The sequence below is a fragment of the Parus major genome, chromosome 2, assembly GCF_001522545.3.
Source record: "Parus major isolate Abel chromosome 2, Parus_major1.1, whole genome shotgun sequence".
Classification (NCBI taxonomy): domain Eukaryota; kingdom Metazoa; phylum Chordata; class Aves; order Passeriformes; family Paridae; genus Parus; species Parus major.
In genome coordinates this window covers 27,016,871-27,043,425 of record NC_031769.1, presented here as the reverse complement: position 1 = coordinate 27,043,425, position 26,555 = coordinate 27,016,871, and the positions used below count along the sequence as shown (strand labels likewise).

The 26,555-nt window shown below is 38.9% G+C and overlaps 1 protein-coding gene across 2 annotated transcripts; it reads right to left on the bottom strand.

Annotated features, from left to right (window-relative positions):
* Nucleotides 1-8,872: 8,872 nt before the first annotated feature.
* On the bottom strand, nt 8,873-25,275 carry TMEM106B (transmembrane protein 106B). Of its 2 annotated transcripts, none has more exons than XM_015619163.2 (8): nt 25,155-25,274; nt 21,936-22,154; nt 19,442-19,505; nt 17,973-18,132; nt 17,012-17,152; nt 16,845-16,894; nt 15,251-15,304; nt 8,873-14,557 (listed from the first exon to the last, which is right to left on the bottom strand). In XM_015619163.2, exons 2-8 carry the CDS (start codon nt 22,150-22,152, stop codon nt 14,419-14,421), a joined length of 825 nt encoding a protein of 274 aa, XP_015474649.1. In that variant the 5' UTR covers nt 22,153-22,154; nt 25,155-25,274; the 3' UTR covers nt 8,873-14,418. The 2 variants fall into 2 exon arrangements, with proteins under 2 accessions (XP_015474649.1, XP_033367756.1); XM_033511865.1 differs by having other exon boundaries at nt 14,445-14,557; nt 15,203-15,304; nt 25,155-25,275.
* Between the last annotated feature and the right edge of the window lie 1,280 nt (nt 25,276-26,555).

Here is a 26,555-nt window from a genome sequence, read left to right as displayed (position 1 = left end):
TGTACCTAGATAGGACAGTGTAAGAACTGTGGGGCTGTAAGACTCATTTTATACATGAACAGATGGAAAGTTTTGTCCTGGGTACCCCAGGAAAACACACTTGGGTTACTTGTATAAACATTGACTTCACTATTCACTGTCAATGCATCTCAAATGACAGTTAAAGTAGAAACTGTATGTCCAGCATCATCCACCTGACATGTCCAGGCTTATGGCTTCCAGGCACCATTGTGTTTTTGTTTAAGATGCTTTCAGATACAGCCTACAAGCCAGACACATCCACCACCCATGTTATGAATGGATGCTGCACTATTTGAAGGCAGAAATTAGGTCAGAGGAAAGCAGGAAAGGCTGCTGAATAAACTATATCAGGAAATTATTTGGATAACAAAGCACTGAGGAGAGGTGATGTATACCAATATAGAGAATCTGCCTTTAGCTTGAAATATTGTCATATGAGACCTTCAGTCTGTATGTCAATTCAGTCTGAGCCATTAGCCATTTTTCCCCAGTCACCCTGTTCTGGAGGGAACATCTCTCTAGAGACAACACTGGATGATACAGTCATTATTTATCATCATGACACCCCTCCCAGGACTGTTAACAAATAGTTCCTGAAAATCTGTCAAGAACATCAGTATATTACAAAGATGGCAGAGATAGTCATTATATAATAATTCTTCCACAAAAAATGTAGTTTAAACAATGTGATATTAAAGCCTAATAGCCTATTTGTCAGCAAAACATTAGAACAATCCTTAGACTCAATGACCCCATCAATGTTTATGTCTTCTATCATGGGCCTTCAGAGCATATTAACTAAAATGTTCACTCTTATATGTGTATGCATACACATGTACACACCTCTTCATGTGCTGGAGGTGAAAATTGCAGTGCACTCTTATGCACAGAAGAGAAACAAATCTGATGGGTGAAGCTGTCAGAACAGCAGTGCTACTGGTACTGCTAATGTCTAATTCATAGTTTGTAATTGTTTTCTAGTAGACAAAACATTCACCAATCACTGGTCTCATACTAAAGTCTTTACCAAATTCAAATGTCTCTATTCCTGATTTAACCAATTTTAGGTCTTCAAAATCCTGGGTTTGACTATACCTACAAGATTCCACTGAATCTCCAGTGTTTTTCTGTAACCAAGATCCCACACTAGCCAACCACAACAGGGACTGAAGCTACCTGTGGGACCCTGCTCATACAGCAGAGTAAAATATATTTCCTGGTAACATCCTTATAGTTTGAGTTTCCAAAATACATTTTAATCAGCATTTTTCAGGCCTCATGGAAAACTCCTGATTTTTCTTCTGATTCATAACAAAACACAGTTTTCTCCATGGTTACCAAATTTCAGTCAACACTGCTAGTTTAATGCTAAGACTTAGGCATTTGAGTAGTAATTTAAAACATCTACAAATGATAGAGTCTGTAAAAAGAATATTAAAATTGCAAAAGCCAAATGTGTCTCTGTAAAATTGCTCTGGATTTTGAGTGTTGCACTACGGTAATAAAACATCTCTTCCTTCCTGATCATTTTATATTACTTTTTAATAGAATTAAGTATGCAAGGGATAAACCATATTTCAACCCCACCAGGAAAGAACAGTGTATCTTTCTATCCAACTACTTGGAATTCTCCTAACATTATCTTAATTACACTTTACTTCTTGCTGCACTTGAATGACTGCTTTCCTTATACGTGGCACATTTAATATTTCATTAGAAGGACATTTAATTTTTAAATTACTTAAAATTATTTGTTTTATATTTTTAATTTAATGATTAAATTTCCAAAGGAAAACACCTGTGTATTTGTAACAGGCAATGACAAAAAACACAACCCTACTACATGATACCTATTTCTATTAAGAAAAGAAAAAAAATTAGAAATATTCTTTTCAATCTGAGAAAAGAACAGCTAAACAATGCTGTAAAGTTGATTTTTGTATTTACTTTAGCATTCCTCCCTCTGATACCTACATACAGATTGTTTTGTTATGAGGGAGCTCATTTTCCTTTTGAGGATTTATTTTATTTAGATCATTGACAGTGATTCTTTGAGCAATTTAATTTCTCCAGGTTCTGCTGTTTCCTGTCACTATCTGCCAAATGGAGAAGTAGAGAATCTATATCTATTAAATAAAAAATAATGTCCCTGCCCAAGAACAAAGCACAAAAGCCAGAAGTCCACTGAGATGTGTATTCATTCATCTTTGAAATGAATAGTTTCATTTTGGAAGGTACTACACCAATGCAAATCTCATTAACTGTCCAGGGAATATTTAAAAACCTATCCACTTTATCAATGTATCAAATATAGATTCAGCATTTCAGTGTAAAGTTCTAGCAAAAATAACACATTTGTACTTCTTGCCTGGTAATTTCTAGTGGGCTACACACACACACATATTGGGTATTTTTGTGAGTGTGTATATATATTACATGTATTACCTATAATATATATGATATAAAGTATGGGAACATTATTTATATGTTATATATTACACATTGTATGGTATATTTATTATATACGTATAATTTACTTTTTTAACTTTATGTTTTTCCAGCAGGATTCACCAACACACTTATTATACCATGTATTGCATCAACCCCAGAGAAGTTAATTTGCCATTTGAGAGGATTTTGTTTATAAAAACATTTCCATAGCTTTGCACTTATATGTCCAGATCTTTCCTAATTATGACTGTGCTTTGCTAGTTACACAAGTATTCAACATTTGTCATTTTTAATGCTTTTTTCCACAAGGACACTTGATATTATTCGGTGAAAGTGCTCACTAACTTCAGGCTAAAGCTGCAACACTACATGACTAGTGGTGATGAGCAGAAATAAAGATCTTCTGTGACATCATCAATTGTAAAATCAGCTCTAAACTACCCTGATGACATCACTATTTAACATTTGTGGAATATTAATGTTTTTCAGAGCAGAATTTGTTTACTTGAGCTAAAAGACAATCACAGAGAAAACCCAAAGTATTGTTTAACCTTCAAATTACAGACCTGAAACCATGCTTTTGTGAAGAGTTTCATGCTAATGATGAAATTTATTACCATGAGTTTTTAGCATAGAATTCACAAACATGAGGGAAAAGCTGCAAATGCAATGGATCAGAAGCCCTCATGGGAAACACTCCAGAAGACTTTCCCAAAATAAAACAGGAATGCCAGGAATGTATTTAGCTAATCTTAAGTGTATTACATTGTCTGATGAGGGCTCCACTGAGTACCCTGTAAAGTAATACTGCTAATATTTATTATTCAAATAGTTCAGGAGACTAAGAAAATAAATAAAATTTTAAAAAATGCTATTCTCATCAGCCTGAAATCCCAGACCATTTTGTCTGTTGCAGGGTCAGTGCAAATATATTCTGCAGCAGCAGAGAGGTTCTGCAGCGCTGTAAAGATGTAAACACTGTGGAGGAACATTTGACACACTAACAAACCTGACCACTGCATTTGTTGTTACACTAAACTTTGACACCCTTCCAGTGAATTTTCCCTCCCTCAACTATGAAGAGATAACTCATTCACCCCAGGCTATTTTTTGGAGCAGAGATCCATTTTTTACAAAATTAAGTGTCTATAGAAAATAGATGCTACTCCAGATACACTGGTACATGTAACTCTCAAACATGGTCTTGTTCATACATTAGGAAAATTGCTTTTCATATTCTGATTTGCATTAATAATGATGATTAACATATAAGTCTTGAAAATATTTCATCCTAATCAGTCTCTCTGTAGTGAAAGAGTAAGGATATCCAAATTTCCACAAGGCAGTTTGCTTTTAAAAGATCACAATTCAAGAGCCTGGGAATGAATTCAGGAGTTTCTTAGTTTTGCAGGCAACATTAAGCAATATGATATGACATTTAAATAAATTAATCCATACAAAATGCAAGTCTACTATGTGACTGTGCTAAAAATGACACAGGGACGCATGACTGAGAAATGAGATTTTCCCAGGCATATGTTAGAGACTGAATTTGGGATAGGTTTCTCAGTGTACTGTTAACAACTCGCTATCTAAGGACGATCATGTAGTAAAACTAACAGTCTAAGCAGGTACAATTGTATCTCCTTTCCTAGGTAGCAGCAAAAAGGTAGCATTCTGATGTTAAATATTGATTTTATGTACTTAAATAACGGATGAAGACATCTCATGAAGAACAGGATCAGACATTTACACCATGAAAGAGCATTTGCACAAAACTGAGATTTTTTCATGTTAGTACTCTCTAACACAATATGTATTTGCAGCCATCTCTCTGTTGAGGGGAACATGCAGATGAGTAAGGTCATGGAGCTGTCTCAGTAACAGCATATGTGCCCCTGAGAGTCTGCAGCTACAGCTGCTAACCAAGATCATCTCTTATTGGGGTTCTCCTAGTCCAGAGGATGAACAGAGCATCTCACAGAGTACCACTGTATCTAACACACATTTATCCAATTCTACCTACATTCATGTTGGTATAATGGTATCAATTGCTGTGCCAGTACCATCCTCTCCCATAGACTTATAGTGACTTTGCAGAGGTCTAGATCTAGGAACAATTCAAACTGACTGGAATCAGAGGCAGCCAAGGGTCATAGTTTCAGTAGGATATAAAGTAATGCTGATTTACAGGGAATGAATATATTACTCTCTTTTAGAGATTACTCTTGAACTGTCATAACTGTATGACTAAAACATATTTCTGGGTAGTAAGAAAGCTTCTCCAAAACCTTTCCTTCTGCCTGGAGCCTTAAATTCACCACTTCATTCTTTTTGTGCTGGGCCCCTCGCTGCCATTCCAGAGCTGTGGACTCACCCCCTGCAATTCTGCATTGAGGGGTACTGGGAGAAGCAGCTGATGCCCTTGCAAGGCCAATCTGCCATTTTTGAGTCTGTGGAAGTCCAGCTATGCAGACACAAACAGGGGTTGCTCAAGATATTTCAGTAAATTGTCTCAGCATCAACATGATTCTCTCCATTACTCACTTAAAACACATACACCTGTTATATTTTAAAATCTAAAATAGACCTCTGAGTGGGAGTGTTTAATGCATTCAGAATGAAGGTCATATACTGGATTTATTAGAGTGAAAGTCCATTTCATCTGAACAGTTCAACCAGGACAGCCCTGCTCTCTTCTGGGAGGTTATTTTTGCTTCTGCCTGCACTTAAATACGGGAGTGGGGTGGGCAGTGAAGGGATGGGAAGCAGAATCACACTTTTAACCCTCTTTTCTTCTTCACAGAGCACTTTTCAACTCCTCAGGCATCACCTGAGCTACACCCATCTCACTAAGGAGGCTGCTGCCACTGGCACATGCTGCAGGCTACTGGCATCACTGATGGAAGGAGGGAAGGCAGCAGCACTCCATCACTGTGGCACATTAGTTCCCCGTATTAAAAAATCCCTACAACCCATCTCTCCCCCTGCAATAAAAACTAGGATGCCTCAGACTGCACTATAAATTATATATATACATATATATATATATACACACATAAATAAATTGTTAACAATAGTGGTGGTGGCTTTGTTTGTTAGGGTTTTTTAGGGGGTATCTTAGATGTCAGGGGGCTTATTTCTGTTTTTCAAATCAAGGACCCTGCACACACCTTCCCCTGGGTTTAGCTGGTCTCATCAAGGTTACTAAGTAACCTTGAGTTGTATTCAGCTTTTCTACTGTTCTTTTGAGAAGGAAATTGAATCCCTCCCATGTTTGAGAAGCCCAGCTTTCAGTTTAAATAGGATTTTTCAAGTATTAGCATATCAAACAGTATAGTTGACAGCATGCAACATAAGATTAGCACATTTTATTTTTTCCATGTCTTAGCTTCCTTCTGTCCTACTATTTTGCATTTTTAGTGACAGCAAACCAAAGGCAAGCTTGGTAGCCATCTGTAAGAGCCTGGGTGTATTTACACAACAGCTTAATTTGCTTTCAGGACTCAAATCTGCTGGGTCCTCCATGAACACTGCTGGCCCTCTGGAAGTCTACAAGGCAACATTTCAGCCCTGACCCAATAATATTTACCAGTACTGAAGAGCTGGATCCCAGAATGCTACAAAGGCTGATAGTTACATTAAAGAAGACAGGATCCTCTCCTTATCATAAATCGTTCAGGGGATGTGCCAGCTCAACACAGTATGTTAAATAGGACATGAAGATAGCAACTCTGCCCTGTCTCTGCATTGGCAGCAAGCAAAAGTGATTGCAGATGGTATATGTGATTCTAGAGTTTTAGAATCTACATTCTGCAGCAATATTTTAGGCTTTTGAGTCTAATTTTACCATTTTGTTGCATATTTGATGAAAAACTCACAAATCTGGTGTCAGTGTGGAAAGTGAAATAGTTGCATTGATTGTCTCAATATGTTTAAACACACTGAATGTAAAAGTTGGTCACAGGTTTATTGTGGGTATGGATCTCAATGCAGACAGCCACTAACATTCCACAAACATAAATGATTTGAGATAGACTTCATAATTAAGAAATAATATATATTAGTGGGATATAAGACTCCAAAACTCATGAAAAACATAGTAGGTCTTTATCTGCTTTTTTAGATATTACCATCTATATAGGTAACCCTTATAGCACTCCTCTGACTAGTGCCAGAACTAGAGTCTTGTGGTAGAACTGTCATGGGAAAAGACAGACTGAAAAAAATGAAATTACATTCATTTCTCAAGCTCAGCTATATCGCTAGGGCTGCTAGAAGCATTACTTCCTAAAAACCTCTCAAGTATGACATACATCATTACTTCCAGGTATCCATAACTGCAGTCAGTGAAACGTTACATTAAAGTGAGGCCAAAGCTCCTTAATCAAGTTCTACTTTTCCTGCATTAGGTGATTCACTGGTTCACGAAAAAGCAGCTGCAATATGGAGCAAGGTCAGCCCCACAGTGCCCACGACAGCTCATTAAACTGTGTGGCACCTGCTACCCGTCCACAGGAAAAACACCCCAGCTCTGAGGCTTAAGAAGCAAGGATTCTGAAGAAAAACAAAAAGAAAAAAAAAAAATCACAACAGAAATGTAGCAGGACCTTTACCTCATCTGACAGCAAGAGATTTCTAGCAAAATTAAATGTGTGACTTGGTATTCCTTAAGTTGCCAGATAGACATCGTCTTTACACTGGAAGGCAATTAGTGTCATTCATAATCAGTGTACCCAGGGTACTTTCAGGTGAACACATCCCAAAACCACATCCCAAGAATGCACTCAGTTACACAGTTGTACTGAGACCTGTATGAAATTTTGAGATGCAAAAGGAAAGCAATGTACAGACAACCAGGGAAACTTCAAAATCTCTCAGAAGTTTCTGTCAACCAGGTCTTTGAAACTAGTCTATTTCAAGATGTCTGACCTTTCAGTAGTTAGATCACAAAATCATCTGCTTTGGGTGTTTCAGAATAACAATTTCTGGGTCTTTAAATTTGTCCAAATTCGTAACTGATTGTCTATTCTCATCTGCCAGTGCATTTATTCACTTTTAATGCTCTTTATACATTCCAGACAGGCAAAGTGACATTTGAAATTTACCTGGTAGAATTTCACCCTTTGTAGTCCCCTACCTGCTTTGAATGGGGAAAAAAAAAAACACAGGAGAGGAATCCAAATCATGTAGTTTGAAGTCTTTGGATCAAATAAAACTGTTCACCATTAAAGATATATTTCTGTTGATCCATCTCCAGATCAGTAACACAAGACAGAAGATCTATCCATCTCTTCAAGCTCTTATTTAAACAAAGTAAACTAGTGCTTAAAGGTTGTTGTTCTCCCATTTACAATGTTCCAAACAGGGCTTGGACAATTGTAACAATGGTTATGACAACTCTGGGATGGAAAAATGACTCTACAAGAAAGAAAATAACATGACTGTAGTTATTTTACCATCTAAACTCAGTTTTAAAAGATCAGCCTTTCTAAAGAGATTCACAAGCTGAAACAAAAACCCTCTACACATAAAGACCCCCATTTGTTATCCAAACCAGAAAACTGATGTAGCACTCATGAATATACAACAGGTTTCTCCAGGACAAACATTAAAAATATCCCACTAAGTTGTATCAAAACATCTGTGCAAGGCTTTTTGTAACATTTTAATATTATTTGAATGTTCTGAATGTTCCAAATTCATGTTCTTTGTTGCCTAAAGATTTTTTTTTCAGCAACAATGGTTCTTAAAATAACTTTGCAGATAGGTATAACTGGGTCTGTCTGGGATGGAGTTAATTTTCCTTACGGCATGCCAGCCATAGAGCTCTGTGCTTTGGGTTTGTGGATACAACAGTGCTGGTAACACACCAATATTTTGGCTAATAATGAGTAGTGTTCACACAGCACCAGAGGTTTCCTTTTTCATTGCCTCTTCCCCCTTTGTGTCTGCCCAAACCTGCAGGGCCCAGGCTGTGCATGGTCATGAAGCTGGGAGGGGACACAGCCAGGACAGATGCTCCCAGCTGACAAAAGGGATCTTATTCCTAGGATATGGGATCATGCCCAGCAATAAAAGCTCAGGGAAAAGAGAAAGGAAGGCTAATCAGGGCTATGGGGTTTGTCTTCCTGTTTTAAACACCTGCCTGCTGCTAAATTTATTTTGCTCTGCTTGTGCACACAGGTTTGCTTCTTTTCTTAAAATGTCTTCATCCTGACACAAGTTTTCTTGCTTTTGTCCCCATTCTCTCCACCATCCTACTGGAAGGGAAGAATGTACAAGCAATGGTGTGGGGGCTCACCTGGTGGCAGGGGCCAACCCACCACAACAGCCCAAGTTTGAACTCAGTTACTTCAGTAGCTCAGTCAAACAACACTAATTAATTCACAGATGGTGGTCAGCTTTCAGATACTCAAGTTTATTACAGACTTAACACAATAAAACATAGTATAAAAAAAGTAGATTGCAAAGTCTTCACATCATGGAATGCCAAGTTACAAAATCTGAAGTCATATCCTTGAAAATACATGAAAGCTAGTGGGAAAATATAGTGAGAGAGAGGGAAAACTTATGTGAGGCAGGGAAGAAGGGGAAAAAAATATTAAGTCAGTTTAAAAAAAAAATATATACGTGATCCAAGCTTTTTAAATAGAAAATTTAATATCATTCTTTGAGTCAAACAATCCTGTCTAGAAACATATTCATAATGAAGTTAGGTCCAGATTTTGAACCTCTAAATACCAAGATGCCTTCCACCCCAGTTAGCTTACATAAACACAGCTTCTGTGTCCTACAAGTCATTCCAAAATACTCTGACTTCTAGAGTGTTTATCATGCTTTACTGGATAGATTGTTTGCTACACAGTTACAAGAACATCTTAAGTTACAAAAATAGTTATCACTCATTAGTATTTCTATACATATCTCAAGCTATTATATGCACACTCTGTACAGTTGATGTTAACAGCAGTTAAATTTGCTTCCTTAAAACAAACAAAAGAACTGAATCACAGTCAGTCAGACCCAAAATACTCAGGCACCATAATACACTTACATGTGTGGTACTAAACATCCCTGCCCATGCAAAGCAAAAGCAGTTTCAGTACCCAGGAAACACATGCATCCAAGCTGTAGGATCCTTGAGATGGCTGGAAGAGGAATGTATGAGGATCAGGATGTTACTGCCACTGAACAGCCTCCCACTAGACTGCAGGGCTCTCCACATGAAGTGTGCAGATCTCATGCAGACTGTTTTTCCTGACCAACAGGTCTGCCTACCCATGGAAAAGTAGATTTACATGGTAAAAGCTGTAGGTAGTAGAATTACCCCAAAATACCCCTCTGGTAATGATCAGAATTCCCAAGATAAACATTAATTAGGAAGGTGACTTCTGAAGTGGAACAAACACTGGGTGTTTGCCACAGCCAAATAATTGTTCTCAACATCTTTTGGCTGGGATCTATTCCTCCTTCCTTGGGCCAAAATTAAAAAATGAGACTTTTTGGCATGACCAGGGCCGTCACTAACAAGTATTTTGAGGGTTGCAAGTAGTCCATTGCTGGAATTGCACTTGCATTATTTATCCTTCCCTTTCCGTGGTAGAAAGCCTGGTTGTGGCATTTTGTTAGACAGGCAAGTAAAAAAAATTAGCTCTTGAGGTACCAGTGCACTAGCCTTTCTCATCTCTTAACTCTAGAGGTGCAGTTCAGGTGATGTAAAGCTCCCTGCAGCTGCCCAACTCTGGAACAAGTCACCCATTTCAGAAGGTGCTGTCTGGGAACAGACAGATGTCTTGCTATAAGATTAGTGGGGTGGGAAGGAAAACAAAACCACAGGAAGAAAAACTACCACCCCTCAAAAAAGAAGGAAAAAAAAAGGAAACCTTAAATGCTGAGTAAGATATACCGTGATTTTTCTTTTAACATTTTCTGAATATAGAAATTTCTCTCATACCACTCCAAGCACCATCCTTTCCATCATGAGGGCACAACACTTCAGAGGTTAAAGACCCTCATGGTTCAATCCAAGCACTTAAGAGATTCGGTGTTTAAATGGTTCCCTTTATATACCATATGCTAAAAAGCCCAGGCAAATTTGCAAATGCACTACAAATGAAAAAATATATTCAATTGCAGAACTTCAAGGACAATTTGAAGCAAAGTCAACTAAAACATGTACTCAAATCTGCCAACATTGGGCTGCAAAATATAAACACTACAATGTTAATATCAAGGTCATGCACACATCAGAAGTGTATTAAGAACTTCAAAGTTATACCACAGAGGAAAAAAAGATACCTATGTTTCTCTTCACAAAAGATTAAGAATTAACCAACCATCCCCATGACATTGAAATGAGTAAAGAAATTATGAATGAACTTCTACAGGCTTTTTCCCACACCAGGAATTCAAGACTGTCAGGTATTTCATCTTTTAGTAAGAGTGCGTCCCTTTAAATCTCTCCAAATAGATATTTGATGGTTTGATCTTGGATGGTTATTTATTCATTTATTTTTAAAGCAGTGTATTTGAAATGTGCAATAATTTCATTCTCCAATGACCAAACATTCTTAAGTGTTCAAGTGTTCCATACTTACTTAAGTTAAAATTTTGAAATTTTACAGTTATTTTAAACAGAATACATTAAGTTGATTTTCAATAGTGCCATTACAGTGCAACACCTGAACTGTATTTCTTACTGTTTTAAGAAATAACTAACAGAGCTTCCATTTCAAAGTGCAAAAGATTTTGGTAAAGGAACTGCTACAAAGTATTCAAGTGAAAAGCATTCTACTAGAGATAAACACTCTGCAATACCAGTATAAAGACATTTGATAGTGTGTGAAGACTAGAGAAGTTACAAGTGAAATATGAATCACTTCAGAAGACACACATAAGATAAACAAAGAAAAAAATTGTAATTTTTCAAGCCAACTTTCTGGAGAGAATTGTATTTATTGATTTACAGCTGAACTGAAAGGATTGCCTTTCATATTTTAAGATCAAAATAAAATGAATGTGAAAAAAAGGTCTGGTACTTGGATCTATACTGATACCTTGTTTACACAGTTATGCAAGTTAATACTGAATTCCCTTGCTCCCTTAGCATGTTTCCAAGCTCAGTCACATAAAGCAAGTATAAGTTAAATATTCACACAGATGTTTTACCTGCTTATCTGATGTTATATTAAAATCAGTAGATAAATTTAAATACTTGCCTTATTTGGTTAGTGTTATACTGACAGTTGTGTAAGGGAATACTAGCACTTGGAACTTTAAACCTTTTATTCTCCCATTACTGACTTAATTCGAGAATTCAGTAGGATCTTTAACCCACAGTTTGTTTCTTAAGGTGAGAACTCTTCATCACTCAGGAAGTCAACCGCAAATTGATGTTTAGATATCCTAGATGAAAAAACCTGACTTTTATTTTCTCCCTTCTGACACATACATGGAAAGAATAACTCCACTCAATTCTTTAATTTAAATCAGCTAATGCCAAGCATTTCATGCAAGGTTAAGAACCAGAGATTTAAGTATTAATTTTGCTCAGCACGTCCACCAAAATTTCAAAAGCCAGTTTGAGTCTCAACGTTGCATAAAGTATAACTTCCTTCCTGCATGCTTGTTCAAAAGCAGCATTCACTACTGTCACCGAATAATTGAATCATTGTGCCATTCCAGTTATTTTAGACTACTTTTCATCCTTGGAAGAAAAATTTGTTTGAAATCAATATAACTAACTGCCTACAGCCATTTTATTCTTTATCTGTTTCAAAAAACCACAAACAACCCCCAAACAAAAACAGCACTCTAGTGTGTAAATATTTAAGCCTAGAAGAAAAGAGCCTGTATCACTTGCTGGCAGACTTCAGTTCTAATATGATTTAAACCAGAATTCTGTCTCTACTCTCTGTTATTAGCATACCTTTCTACAACAGGTATCATGAGTTTATCTCTCTGCTTCTAGCCAGCTCCCCACTCTCCTGGCCTTCAGTTATCACATGTATCTTTTCAGGCTATCAGACAAGCTTATCAATGCATTTTAGCAGCCACAGGACTGAACCTCATCTAAACTCTAGACAGGTGAGTCAGTTGTGACATAATTTCCCTCATGACTCTGAGCTGTAATAATGTTTACTTTTAAGGGCCCAAAATCAAGAATAATCTTTAGACTATAACTACGATAAGTCATCTCAATTGACTACTCCAGTTACAGAAATTCTCTAAAGGCAAAAGATGAAGTCATCTTTATCAACAACTATATGAAACTGACAGTTGAGGTTCCAAAAGTTTTCACAGACTCTTGGAGTAAGTGCTCATAGCAATTCAAAGAGTGGAGGGTAGGGGGTTTTACTTAATGTCTTTTAAATCAGTCTTACATCATCCACAATTTTTGCCTACCCACCCCCTTAGGTCCATCTATTAGGTCAGTAAAGAAAAGAATAATGTACTGAAGAACTGGAGCATCAGAGGTTGTTAGTGGCAAGTTACTCAGAAGCCTTTTTCTATTGTTTATTATCAATTAATTTTGTGTAGCTTATTTCCAGGAGATAGGCAGCACAAAACCAGTAATAGCTATTTTAAAAAACACATTATTCATTACAATGCAACAGTCTCAACAGTACCCTCTTACAACTGCATCTCACCTAGTTCAGAAATAAAGCAATCCTGATCTAGCTCATTAAAAAGTTAACCCTCACAACAGTCAGCCTTCAAGAGTCAAACAACTTTGGACCCAAAGCTTATAATCATGATTGACAATTACCCCAGAAATTCGCATGTGCAAACTGTGCTACAGAAACTATTTCATGCTGTCAGTCAGTAATCTCACAATTACATAAGCATTTACTCCTACAGAAAGAACTGATTCATCTTCCCTTGCATGACTTTGATGTGACCATTGAGTGCTCTGGAGGTACAGATAACTACTGCATATGCTTATTGAGCCCGTGCAAGAAATAAATACAACCCAACGTATTAACACTTAAAAGTTGCTTAGTTACATAATATATTAAAACAGTAAAAATCACAAAAAATTATGCCAAGGTCTCCAAACCCATGCCCAAAGTTTCCCACCTAGTTCCAACTGCACAATCTTGATTTTAATACCTGTTCTAAAAAGCTTACTAAAAACCAGACTTGTAAAGTCTTGTTCGTTTTCTAGAGTCTTGTGTTTTTCCTTTGTCAGTAGTTGTTGTGGGGGTTATTTCTTGTTTAGTTTTAAACCCAGATTTAAATCTAACAATATATATTCTCCTTATAACATCCTTACAACATCCCAGAGGTAGCAAGAGGGAATATGAATGACAAGATGCCAGATTCTATAAACTGCACATTCAACTATAGTGTCATCCAGCTTTCCTGGCTGTCAGAGACTGCATGTCACCTCTAATCATGGATAGCAAATAAAGTGTAGAATCCCAAAATAAAGAACTGTTGCCACTGGGTTACTAATAGAAGTTTCATACCCAGACACCTCAAAGTAATCTTGTTATTTAAGTAGTAATACTGCATTTTCAATAGTCAAATATCAAGAACTGAATTATCAACTTAAAATTTATGAGTATTATTTTGTAAAAATGCTCATTAGTGACACATTTCACCTAAACACAGACATACACACAGTTACTCTAAGTTGATGTACCACACTGTAAGGAAAAGTCCCAGTTCTGTTCCAAAATCTGATATTCCCCCTCTCCCCCCCACCACACAACTTGACAGAAGTGCTTACAGTAACAGAAAGCAAACAGAAGGGGAAAACACAACATTTAACAAGTGCACCTATTTACAATTTGCACCTTTCCCTCTTTGCATCTAAAGTGTACAGATCTCCATGTTTGCTATGCTGTACATCGCATGTACTCTCCACTCCACCAGTTCTATCCAAAGGATCTCTGCAAGCACCAACAGCAGTCATTCCACACCAACCAACAGGTGCTTTTACTGTGGAGGCTGAAGGACATTTAAATACTCTGACTGGCCCAGCTGGTAGGTCGTGTTTCCTCCACAGTCCACATACTGGTACCTCTCCTGGGATATTTGCTCAGGGTGGCCTAAGTACGAGGTTGTCACTGTCACTCTTAAAAAGACAGAAGAGAAAAGATTTTGAGTTTCCTATTCTAAAAATCACTGTGTTTATATTACTAGGGTTATTAAGGAAAAAGTTTTGAAAAGAAAATGTTTTAAATAAATTTAAGAACATTACTGATTTACACCACTATAGATTTGCTCCATGAGAGACATCTGTCTCTTTTTCCTAAAGATGCTAAAGCTGAGGTTTACTTGTAAGATCTACCACTACAAATAATATTTATTGTTTGTGACAAGAAAGCACACGATTAAACAAACTACAAGCCATGCTGTATCTAGTCTAAAGACATGCCCTGATCTCCACCATGCTGAAATTTATGCAATGTCACAAAAACCAGTTTCAGAATACTAAAGCCAGGAACTCTTCCAAAATCAAAGATCTCAAGTTTTCAACAGTGGCTGATACACAAAGTCATTTTAAAGTTTTTGAGCTTTGTCAGTAGCTCCATGGCTATAGCCCAATTGCAGATACAGTAACAAGGATTCTCAATCCAGTCTTTACACCACCAGTACCTGTCAAAAGACAGTTCACTAACTATAAAGCTACTACACTAGAAAACAAGTTGACTTCATTTTATCTATGATGCAAAGACTCCAGGATCAGGTATTTGAGTATTATTTTAATAAGAATTACATGGCTTCTGAAGTTGTTTCTCACACACAGGAAGACCACCATACTTACTGCATCATCACTACTATGTTATGTACTTTGATAGATGGTAAAGTACAGAAGTCACTGCAAAAAAAGAAGAACAACTGTTATATTTACAAGAAACTTTTCCAGGGTAATTTTCTAAAAAGCAAGACTTATGGCTTCAACTGGAATTCTGCTGTCTGTATATATAAAGACTACAGAGTTACTGGCAATGGCAACAGAATAATTTGCCAGTGACTGTATGTTCCCTGGGACTCACTTCTACATACACAGTCTTACTTTCACTGGCACTGTTTTCACATGTGTTTGCTTTCATGTAATGCTTGCCAAAAGAAGTGTCCTCAGAAAGTGTTCATTCCATCTTCTGGAAGCTAACCCAGGTTAACCTGAGCCACTACATTTAAAGCCTGTCAATATTACTTTGTCTCCTTTTCTTTACACTCATCTATATAACAATATGCAGAGTAACCTTTAAGAAACATACAGAGGTTCCAAAGTCAAGGTTATTGCTCTCTTGCAAAACAACCTCTTCAGACTTTCTGACATATGCCTACATACCAGTCATAAAGAGCACCATATAAGTGCATACTTTTAACCCCTGCTTCTTAAATCACTGCTCTTGGTCATAAATTTATCAGCCCTAGAATGAAAAGCATGTGATCAGTGCAGTGAGACTGCTTGGCAGCCACCTACAATATTTGCATGCCCTTGTCATTCTTTCCCCCTGCACCAACAAAAGCAATATATAAACAGTCAGTGAACTTAGCTCATCTGAACTGTAAGAAAATAAAGCATTACCATGAGTTCAATGAAGGCTATTTATGAAGTTTATTTATTCCTCATGCATCCAAAGAGTGAGCAGATTCACAAGATTCAGTGTTTACGTAATAATAGCTTACAAACTTTTAAAAGGTGACAGAGGTTCAACATTTTCTGTTGAAGTTTGTGCCTCTCTTGGCCTTTCACACCTATATCATTTTATTTGAACACTTCAAAGCAGTAAGGTTTTCTCCCACCCCAAAGGGGCTAGCATCCACTAGAACTGCACACAGACCTGAAGTCTCAATAGTTAACTCTTTCTGTTCAGTCTGGATTTCAGTGTAAGAGAATTAAAATTGGGGTTTGTGACCAAGATATAGTGAGGTAACAGTCTGTTGGACAAATGAACTTTCAGAAGCTATGAATAAAACCACTCAAAGGGCAGACTGTAAACACTGTTTACCATGGTCTACACAACACGTGAAGAAAAGTCTCTAATTTTCATAGCACTAAATATAGTGCAGAAAAAGTTGCAGGAAAGTTACTAGAGAACTTGTAAGAGGAACACAGCTGCACTTTCACCCACTAAAGCAGCAGTCCTAACTAGTGCTGAGGCCTAAAATACTGTAACAGAGATACCATTTAAAGGGTTTATAGCCAGGTACAGTACACCACTATAAGAAACTAATCAAGCAATTGTGGTTTACCTTTCTTTTGGTACTACTAAACTTAAAGAAAATGCCTCAGCATATTTTCAAACAGATTTCTGCTAACTTTTGGAAAACTTTTGAAAAAAGTTGTTTTTGACACCACTGAAATCTTTAAAAAGACCCATGTGATATTTACAGGTGAGTACACTTACTACATGTAGCTCATTTCATCTTGTATGACTGTGGGCACCATATAGTCAATCTAAAAAAAAAAAAAAACCCACAATAAAAAAAGCAAAGAAAACACAAATAAGTAGATTTCTGTATGAAGATTAACACATGTTTTTAATGTTAGGCTTTGAAAGCCTAAGCTACTTACCTGTTTCATATCCAGCGGACCAATGTTGGTGATGTTGTTTAACCGTGCTTTGCCAATAACTGTTTTTGAAAACTGAACTTGGGCTGTGATATTTGCCACTTCAACAGAGTAATAGTTGTTATTCGTTATATTAAGTGTGTTCTGAAAAAACAAACAAAACACTAACAGCTATCCATTCTGTGTACCTTGATGAGCAAGCATTTTGAATCTTGTGCATGAGACAGTAATATCAGAAATTCTGCAAGCAAATTTTCCTGCTTGTGAGGATTGCAGAGAGGAGTGGGGTCATGGACCATTACTTAACTCCCTTCTGAGTTTGTTTACTGAATATATTGAGTAAGACAAACTTCTGCACAACTTTCCTGGTTACAACCCTACACTTCAAATACTGCATTACTTCTTATCCTCAATTATTCCTTCCAGGGAATTTAGCTATCAAAGAACCTCCTTCTCCCATGGCAGCTTTGCTTTATTTAAAATGAAGAATTCTGCCAAAAGTCTTTAGGCGATCCTGTATCAAGGTCATTACAAAGAAATCAAGAGCTATGTGGGAAGAGCTCCTTTAGGTTTTAAGGTGCGTAAGAAAATATTCTTCCTCAACACCAATTTTGACAGAGGCATAATACCAGAGCAATAGCAAATTGCATTCCTACATATAACATTTCATATATATTCCAAAAGTAACTCCAAAGTTACTGAGAGTTATTGAGAACTCCAAAGTTACTGTTCCCTTGAAAACAGAAGACCCAGTGCCAGCCTACAGCTACACCTCTACAAGCTATAGCTACAAGAACCAGCCACAGCAGGTTCAGTTACATTTTTCAAACTAGTCACCAATTCTAGTTCTTAAAGCACCAACTAAGCCTTTCAGCCAGACCACGGTTTCCACCTACATTAAACTCTCAAAGCAGTACCTCCTGTTGCATTCATGCATTACAAGCACCCAAACAGTCAGACTTACCGTAATATTTAGGTAGATTATCCGCCTATCCTGTTCGTAAGTGACATACACCGACTTCACACCAATGTACTGAACGTCAATCGAGCGAGGGAACAAGAAAAATACAGCCAGCCCAGAAAGTAGTAAACACACGGTTACAGAAGCAGTCACATAGAGCTTTCTGGAGGAAAAAAAACCACATTTCAGAGTCAACAGCACATTAAAAAGAGTGACATACTATTTTCTTTTAAGGGATAAGGAGCAGGACTAGCCAATACAACTAATTCAGTCTATTTCTAGCTTCCATCAGCTTCTAAAAAGGGAAAAAAACCACCCTATGCTGCACTTCACAACTATGTCTTAAACAGCTATTACTCTAGCATATACATCAGAAATCACATTTCAAATCATGTGGTTACCACAACATATGCAACTTGCAAAGGAAAAAAGAAGAAGTAAATATTTAATTGTTTTGAAACAAATCCACTTCCTCTTAACATTTATTTATAGCACAACTTGTGTCATTTCCTGGAAATCTCACAAAAAACACCCAGAACACAAAATAAAGCTCTTATGACAGAGAATCTCAATTCCCAGGGAAAGTGTTAAGACTTCTTAGCTGAAGCAGGAAATTCATTATCAAGCTAATACAAATGGGTGTGTTTGTGTGGCTGTGGCTCTGTGTGTGTGTGTGTATGTGCACAGGAGGGTGGGGTGGTGGCAGTGGTGTGAGAGATAATAAAGAAAGCCTCCACAAATAAAAATATCTACTTCAGCTCCTATTTTGTCAAGTTTCAACACTAGAGTAATATGTTTCATATTTGTACTACCATTACATCAGATACATTATCCAGAATAGTGTTATGTGAAGCTAATATATTTCTTTTTCCTAGTACTCATTTCTGTTTACTACAAAAATATCAAAACATTAAAAAAAAAATTGAAATAAAAACCAAAACATGTCATAATAAGAAGCCCTGAGCATTAAAGTGAACCCCCTAAGTAATCCTAGAAAAAGAAATGAAATATGCTGTATCATAAATTGTTGATTTTTCTAGCTGCAAAAAGCAAAATGTTACAAATTAATTTTAGGTGACTTATTTTGTAGTAGTGGCTCAAAGATTGTAATGATTAATTCTAATAGTGAAGATGTGTCTGCTTAGATCAATTAGGATGCTACAGAGCTTGAGACATACATCATTACTGTAAACATGTACATGAATAGGTCATGCAGTATTCCTTAGCTTTGCACTGAGCTAAGATGAACTGTGATAGAAGTATGCACACCTGTTAATAAATAACTCTCCAAGAGTTAAAGGTTAAGGCTGATACTACCCACAAGCCCTGTTCTTCCAATAATGAATGCAAGAAAGCATTCCAGTGATTTTTGCTTTATTCTTTTTACTGCTATCTCCTTTGAATTGCTGAATTTTAACTAGAAGAGAATAATTAAGTGTAGATTCAAGTTTCATAAACAGCTATTGACTTACGTTCTTCTTGGCCTCAGCCTTTGATCACTGTATGGAATTAAGGCTACCAGCTGATTTTCCTGCCCTAGAAACAAAAACACACTTTCAGAATTTAAACAAATAGCAAGTGTTGTTGCAGCTCTTTTAAACAAAGAGTACCTGTTACAACTTAGTGGTACCAAAGAACAGACACTAAAGATAAACATTTAAATTCCAGATAAGGACCCAGGTCGAATGCTACTGTAGCTGATGTCACTTTCTGAAATAGAGCATGGCTTATGCAACATCAAGATGAAAAAGCGCCAAGTTCACAAGGACCGAAACAGCAATAAATTCTGCCTCTGTGCTGCACACATGACTGGAGGCAGTATTGCCTCTGGCACCACTTCCTGGAGAAAAAGAGATGTAGAACAGCTCTGAGCTCTCTATGCCAGACCATATGAACTCACAGAACAAAACACTTAGAAGCTTAGGCAGTAAGAACTGATCCAGAAGTCATTCTGCATGCGCTTTTCTGAAAAGCAGAAGTCAGGTTTGGTTAAAAAAACCCAACAGACGACTGAAACAACCAAAGCTATCAATACAGTTGATCTGGGCAACAAAGGCTATGCATACACTGCATTCTGGAAATAAAACCACACTTACCATAGTGCTGCTGAGCTGCAGCACCCTGGAAGTCAAAATAAGTATTTACTGGAATTTCTCCATGAAAGTTATGTCACTAGACAGCATTTTTAAATGGGATATCTTAACAGCAGAAGTAAAGAGCACATGCATAGATGAGTAGTTGAAAATACATGTACTACATCTGCCAGTAGAGCTTTTGCTATTTGTTGTGGCACTGTATGAGAACAGAAGCCTCAAGGCCAAGTCAGATCTGCAATTTTTAAGCCAAATGCAGAATTTGATCAAATCATCACTTAGGGAATCAAGCACTTGGTAATGATTCCATGCTGAATCACTATGCTAAGCAAAACATGCTAACCAAGCACATAGTACCATGCAAAACATCAACCTTCTAAAAGGTTTCTACCAATTTAAAACACATTTTCATCTCTACTTCAATGAAGCATCTTCAACCTTTGAAGAAAATAGCACAGTCCTGCTTTCATACATCATACTAAAAAACTAAAGCTGTCCAAGTAACAAAACATAATTTCATGGATTTATTATAGTTTAGCCATTATATTATGAATTAACTACAGTCTTACTAGTCATGCTGTCATTCTTAGTTTTTCCCCTCTCCTCTCAAATGTGATATCTTTTTCCTCTCTGAAATACTAAGGAATAATCATAAAGACAATCCTCTTAGCTCTAATAACTCATTTTAAGTTCTAAGTTTAACCACATTATTTCATTAGAATGTATAGACAACTTGCACGTTTTTACAGTTACTGCAAAATCTTTAATAAAACAATTAACTTATATTTACATCTAAAGATTCTACAATGAAAATAAGAAACTTTAGAACTTAGAAATCATGCTATTTCTGCATTTTGAGTAAAATGTGCTATTGATAGTAACAAGAATTTCAAGTTAACAGAACTTCTTTACCCTTTCTAACTAAGGCAATTTTTAGGTTCATAGTTTTTCCAGGTGTCAAACTTGCTGAATTCAGAGGTACTCCAAGAATACATTGTAGTAGAAAGTTTAATAGCTAAGCCACAAATATCCTATGGTACTTGCAACCACTGAAATATTCTATGCTCCCTGATCTTTCTACAAAGGTGAGATGCAAGTGTTCGTGAACACCTCTTTCCTTCTGCCCAGTTTCAGGTATCCCGCATTTTCCTTTCACAGGTCTCCTCATAAATATGTAGGTAGCTTATCATTTAGGAAAGCAGCATGACAAACCAGCATGTTTTACCAAGAGGAAAAGCAAAAGATGAGGGCAAAGCAAACAAAACAGGTAAGGATACTAATGCTGTGTAGCCTACTCCCTCCTGAGGCAGCCAAAGAACCTATATATTTTCAACTCCAAGCTGGAGTTATCCACCTAGCAAGCACCAGTGGGACAAAAGGAGGATAAAGGAAAACAAGGGACACTGGCAGCAGTGAGGGCAAAAAAATTCACTATATATCAGGGAACAGTGGTTGCAGCCCAGGTCTACTTTTCCGTCTCAGTATTTGCAGCCATTTTTGGTTACGTATTGATCAAATAGTTTAAACTAGGTAGTTAAAAAAGGATGCAATAAAATGTCATGAAACCAAAGGTTGGCTACTTTAACTTGCAGGAGCTATTGGTTATGTGTGCATTCAAAGCTGAGGAGGAAGAAACAGTTGCATTGGACAAGAGGAGATCCAAGTTGTAACAGCCAAGGTGTAACAGCTGACCCAATCTGTTACACTCATCTGGTTTAACAAAATGCTCAGTAATAAAAAAATGTCAAAAAGGGGAGAAAACTTCATCTTGACTTGAAAAGCTATTTATTATGAATTATTACAACAGCATATGGCTATGATGTAAATTTATAGGTTAAAAAAAGAAATAAAAGTAATAAACAAGGAAACTTACCTCGTGGAATTCTTCCTGTTCCTTGGCAGGTTGGGCAGGTGACACTGTCTCTTCCTGTGAATTCCACATAGGGAAACTGCGACACATCTCCACATCTGCTGTCTTCATTGTGCACTTCTGAGTGAACTAAACCATTCCTCACATTATCAGATGAGCTTCCATCATAGCCATCTTCCTTGCATGTGTGCATAGGCAGGTGAGAAAGTGATTTTCCCATGTCTAAAAAAAAAGTCAGAGGTTTTCAGGGAGAATGATTCAAACATGGCTCTGCACCAGGTAACTGTAAGTCTGTGGCCATAGTCTGATAAGACTCAGTTCTCCTTTGTTCAGATTCTCCAATATGCACAGGTTGAAAGGGGATCTATGAGAAGCTTTAAAGCTAGAACAGTACAACTGCTGGCAAAAGTTTTAACACCTTTTCAAAGAATTGTTATTGTACAGGCTTTAACACAACACCCTGATCTTTGTATTAAAAAAAAATAAATCAAGACTGGACCATAGAAAGCAATTTTGAGTACAGTCTACACACATGACAGATCCAATTTTAGTAATTTTTTTTAGCCTGGAATTGTTTTCAGAACATGATATTGCGTATTCCAAGCTCGAAATATAGACTGCCCGGTATTTAAACTGATTATTCCCTTTAATTCAAAACAGGACTAATTCACAGGGAAGTCAAGCAAAAAATGGGAGTTGCTTAAATGTAGCAGCTGCATTTATGAAGCATTATGAAGCATTATGAATGCATTTATAGCATTTATGAAGACTTGTTTAAAAAAGAGTACTCACAAAAGCATTTTTTGTTAACTATGTGTATTTTAATTTTTTCTCATTACTGTAGCTTTCCAGCCATGACACTGAAAATACCTTGAAACACAGAACATTTGAAACTAAAGTATGTAAAAAACCACAGCAAGCAGAAACCTCCCAGTTTGCAACATGTGGGAAAAAACCTCCAAGATAAAAAAAATAAGCCTCTACAGCAATGGCAATTAGTTGTCCAGCTCATGCACATAACCCATTTTAGTTACTTAACACACAGAGACAAAAGTCACTCAATTCATCACTGTTTTGAGAAACCGCATGATTTAAAAAGAATATGCAAAACTTCACTGTTTTTTTTTCCATTAAGAGGTATTTTTAGAGTGGCAGCTAAGAATTATCATGTTGGTTCACTAAAAGGAAGCCCTCAAAAGATTAAAAGAGGAAAATAAGTCAGACTATTTTAAACCAGCTACTTTAAGACAGAACACAGATATCTCAAATAGAGTGACAGCAATGCAAACACAACATGAATTCATTACATCGCCACAAGGGCTAGGTGAATGTGAGAGAAGGAAAGTAAGTCAACAAATGCCAAGTAGTCCTAGTTACTGCACCAGCAAAAATGCAGGATTATTTTTTTCATTTATATCATTAAACCCTTACAAGCAGGAAAGCTATTCACCCTTCTGCTGCTACAGTACTTTTAAAACATCCTAAGTTTGGGAGCCATTTAATAATGGAAATTGTTGAATTGAAAATTAAAACTACTGAGCCATTGAAAAAAAAGAATTCTGAAAAAGCTGCTGACACTGTTGACAGTTATTTCACATGAGGTTTTTGTTTACTTTTCTCCTTGCAGCTGACCGACAGCTACGGAACCTGAGTCTTGCAGCTTAGGCAATAGCTGTCACAATTATAGATCTGAAAGCTTAGGGATCATGCTGTTCTGCCACCACTTCATCCAACTGACTACAACCAACACCCACTGACAACAGAAGTGCACATTCTAGTTATAGCTTCTTCCAGAAGGAAAAGTTCACACACTCCCTGATCACACTGTGACATGAACCAAAGTACAGCAGGCAAGGATGACTGGGAGCTCCTTTCAAGAGCACATCCTTTATTCAAATTAAAGTACTAATGCAGGTGCATCCTTCAATGCCAACTGTAACTGAGCTTCAATAATTGAATTTAATGGTGACAGAAACCAGAGAGAACATCTCAGTTCACAAACAGGAAAACAAAGAACCACCTTCAAGCAAAATTGGATTCATCAACATGCTTTTTCCCCCCGCCAAGCCTGAACCTTATTACAGCTGACCACAAATCAAGAACATGTTGATCTTTTATCCAGCACTTATAGGCTAAACAGTAATAACTCTGACAATAGAAATCTCTGTATGTCACAGCTTCTATACTGCCACCAAAGTCAGAAATCCTGCTTCATAAACAGCTCTGTGTCGGCCCAGTCTCCCCTGCAACTGATGTTATGATCCATTCCCCTTAGACTTATCTGGGGTTTCCATGAATTCACAGTTTGTTAAAATGAGTTTGGTAAATTAAAAATGTTGTGACAAGTGGCACAAGTTTTGTTTATAACCACACCCTTCAACTTGCTATGCACTGCAGCACAATGGTACACGGACAAAACCCAAACAGTGTCACAAGACAGACTGAACCACCACATCCTGAGCTGCATGCAAGGCTAGGGAAAAAAACTTTGTTTATAAACTCAGTGAAACCTCATAGAGTCAAACTATATTGTTATACCTCTCCAACAAGTTAGGCTGGTGCTCTTACCCTTTATATGTGAAAACATAAACATGAGATTACAAGCCTGCTTCTTTTTCAATACAGCAAGATTTCGAATGGCAACCACGGCCTGCCCCATTAGCTGTGCCTTACTGCGAACACCCCAAGCTCCTCCACAGCAGAGGATGCGGCAGGGTAAGGCAGTGACTTAGCAGCCACACGCCTGTCCAGCTCGGGTGGGCACGACCAGCGCTGCCTTTCACGACCCCCTTACAGACCGACACTGCCTGAGCGGTAAGGCGGGCGCTGCCAAAATAAAGGAGTCAAAAACCCTGTGGTTTAGGGATTTTCTCGTCCACCAGCGCCAGCTGCTCTCACAAACATGGCGAAGTTTACAGCCGGCAGGCTTGGACCAAGGCCCGGCGAGCTCGGCTGCTGCTGCGCTGCCCGGCCGGCCCCCGGTCCCCGCTCGGCCTGGGGTGGTCTTGGCACTGGAGCCGTCCCGGGGCAGGAAAAGGTGAGGCAGGGAAAGGCAGGGCAGGGCAAGGCCAGGCCAGGCCGGGCCGGGCCCCCCCGCTCCCCCGCGGGCCTGCCCAGGCCCCGCCGAGGCCCAGGGGCGGCCGCGGCGACCCCCGCCCGGCGCGCAGCTCCGCCAGCGCCCCGCAGCCCCCGCCCGCCGCGGGAGCGCGCTTCTGTCCCCACCTGCGGCGCGGGCTCCGCGGGCCGGGCCGGGCTGGGCTCGGCACAGGGGCACAACCGGAGCCTCCCGGAGCGACGCAGCTGCCGGCGCTGAGCCCCGGATCGGGCGTGTGCGCAGCCGCGGGGCGGGGCCGCGGGCGGAGCCGCCTGCCCGCTCCTCTCCTCTCCTGGCCGGCCGGGCCGTGCCCGACCACAGGGCTGCCCCAGGGCTCGGGGATGGTACAGTAAACGCCGTCCCGAGGAGTGCGGGGTGATCCCGTGTCTGGGAGTGGAATCAAGGGCGCGGGAAAGGGGAATAGGGAGGTCGCGCAGCCCCGCTTTGCGGCAGAGAGACTAAAGGCGACAGAGCGGGATTCCATCCGGAGTTTCCCTGTCAGGCGTGGTTCAGAATCCCATTAACAGAAACATCTAGGTTGGAAAAAACCTCTAAGATCGTCGAATCCAACCTATGTCCGAACCACCATGTCAACTAGACCACGACACCAAGGGCCACGTCCAGTCTTTCCTTAAACACCGCCAGGGACAGTGACTCCAGCACCTCCCAGGACAGTCCATCCCAATGTCTAATCACCAGTTAGGTGAAAAAATTCTTCCTACCGTCCAACCTAACCACCCCCCGTGCGGGTTAAACCCATGTCCTCTCGTCCTATTGCTAGTTTGCTTGTCGCCCGCAGCCATGAGCGCCCTCTCTTCTGTCCTCAGCTTCGCGCTGCCTTGTGAGGCACCACCGCTGTTTTCTGTGCTCTCTTTGGTAGCTCTGGAGGAATTTCCTCTCCCCCTTGTGCTCCGGGAGACAGGAGATCCTCATGAGAGCAAAGCGGTGGCAGGTCAGCGGTAAGAGGTGCTGGGAACGAGTGCAGCGCGCTTTCATCACTCGCGGCACATTATACAATGTTGCGTGTACAGCGGGTGTTTATCCAGGGCACGGGCGTGAGGTGTTCTCCCAAAGATTGACAGAGCAAGATGAAGTGCGTCGGAAGTTGTGATGGCTTCTCTTCATGGCTTCTCTTCATGACTCTTGTTCACGAAACCCTCTGTCTTTGAAGATGCTCGAGACGACCATGTGGGGATCCGTGAGCCCCAAAGGGAGGAGATCTGTGCAGGGGGGACACAGCTTAGAAGGAAAGCAGGAAGAAGCTCTGCCTGGTTTGGGAACCTCGACCCAGCTGCAAGAATGAATCAGGCTGGGGATAGTTCTGTGATTCACGCCATATATTGCAGTGCAAGGACAAGCACAGGGTCAGGGTTTTAGGGAGAGAATGAGGAAGAGAGGCTCTTATGACTGTTTGGGGCGATGACGAGGCTGGGGCACGGTGCCAGGCTGCTCCAGGGGCTGGGAGGAAGGAGACAGGCTGCCTGCAGCAGCCACCCAGAGCAAGTGCAGCTCTGAGGCCCTCTGCAGTA

Coding starts and splice junctions, on each gene's coding strand:
- TMEM106B (XM_015619163.2), bottom strand. CDS start 22,152: ATGGGAAAATCACTTTCTCACCTGCCTATGCACACATGCAAGGAAGAT. Junction 18,133..19,441: donor AGGCTGAGGCCAAGAAGAAC/GTAAGTCAATAG, acceptor TTTTTCCTCCAG/AAAGCTCTATGTGACTGCTT. Junction 17,153..17,972: donor TAATCTACCTAAATATTACG/GTAAGTCTGACT, acceptor TTGTTTTTTCAG/AACACACTTAATATAACGAA.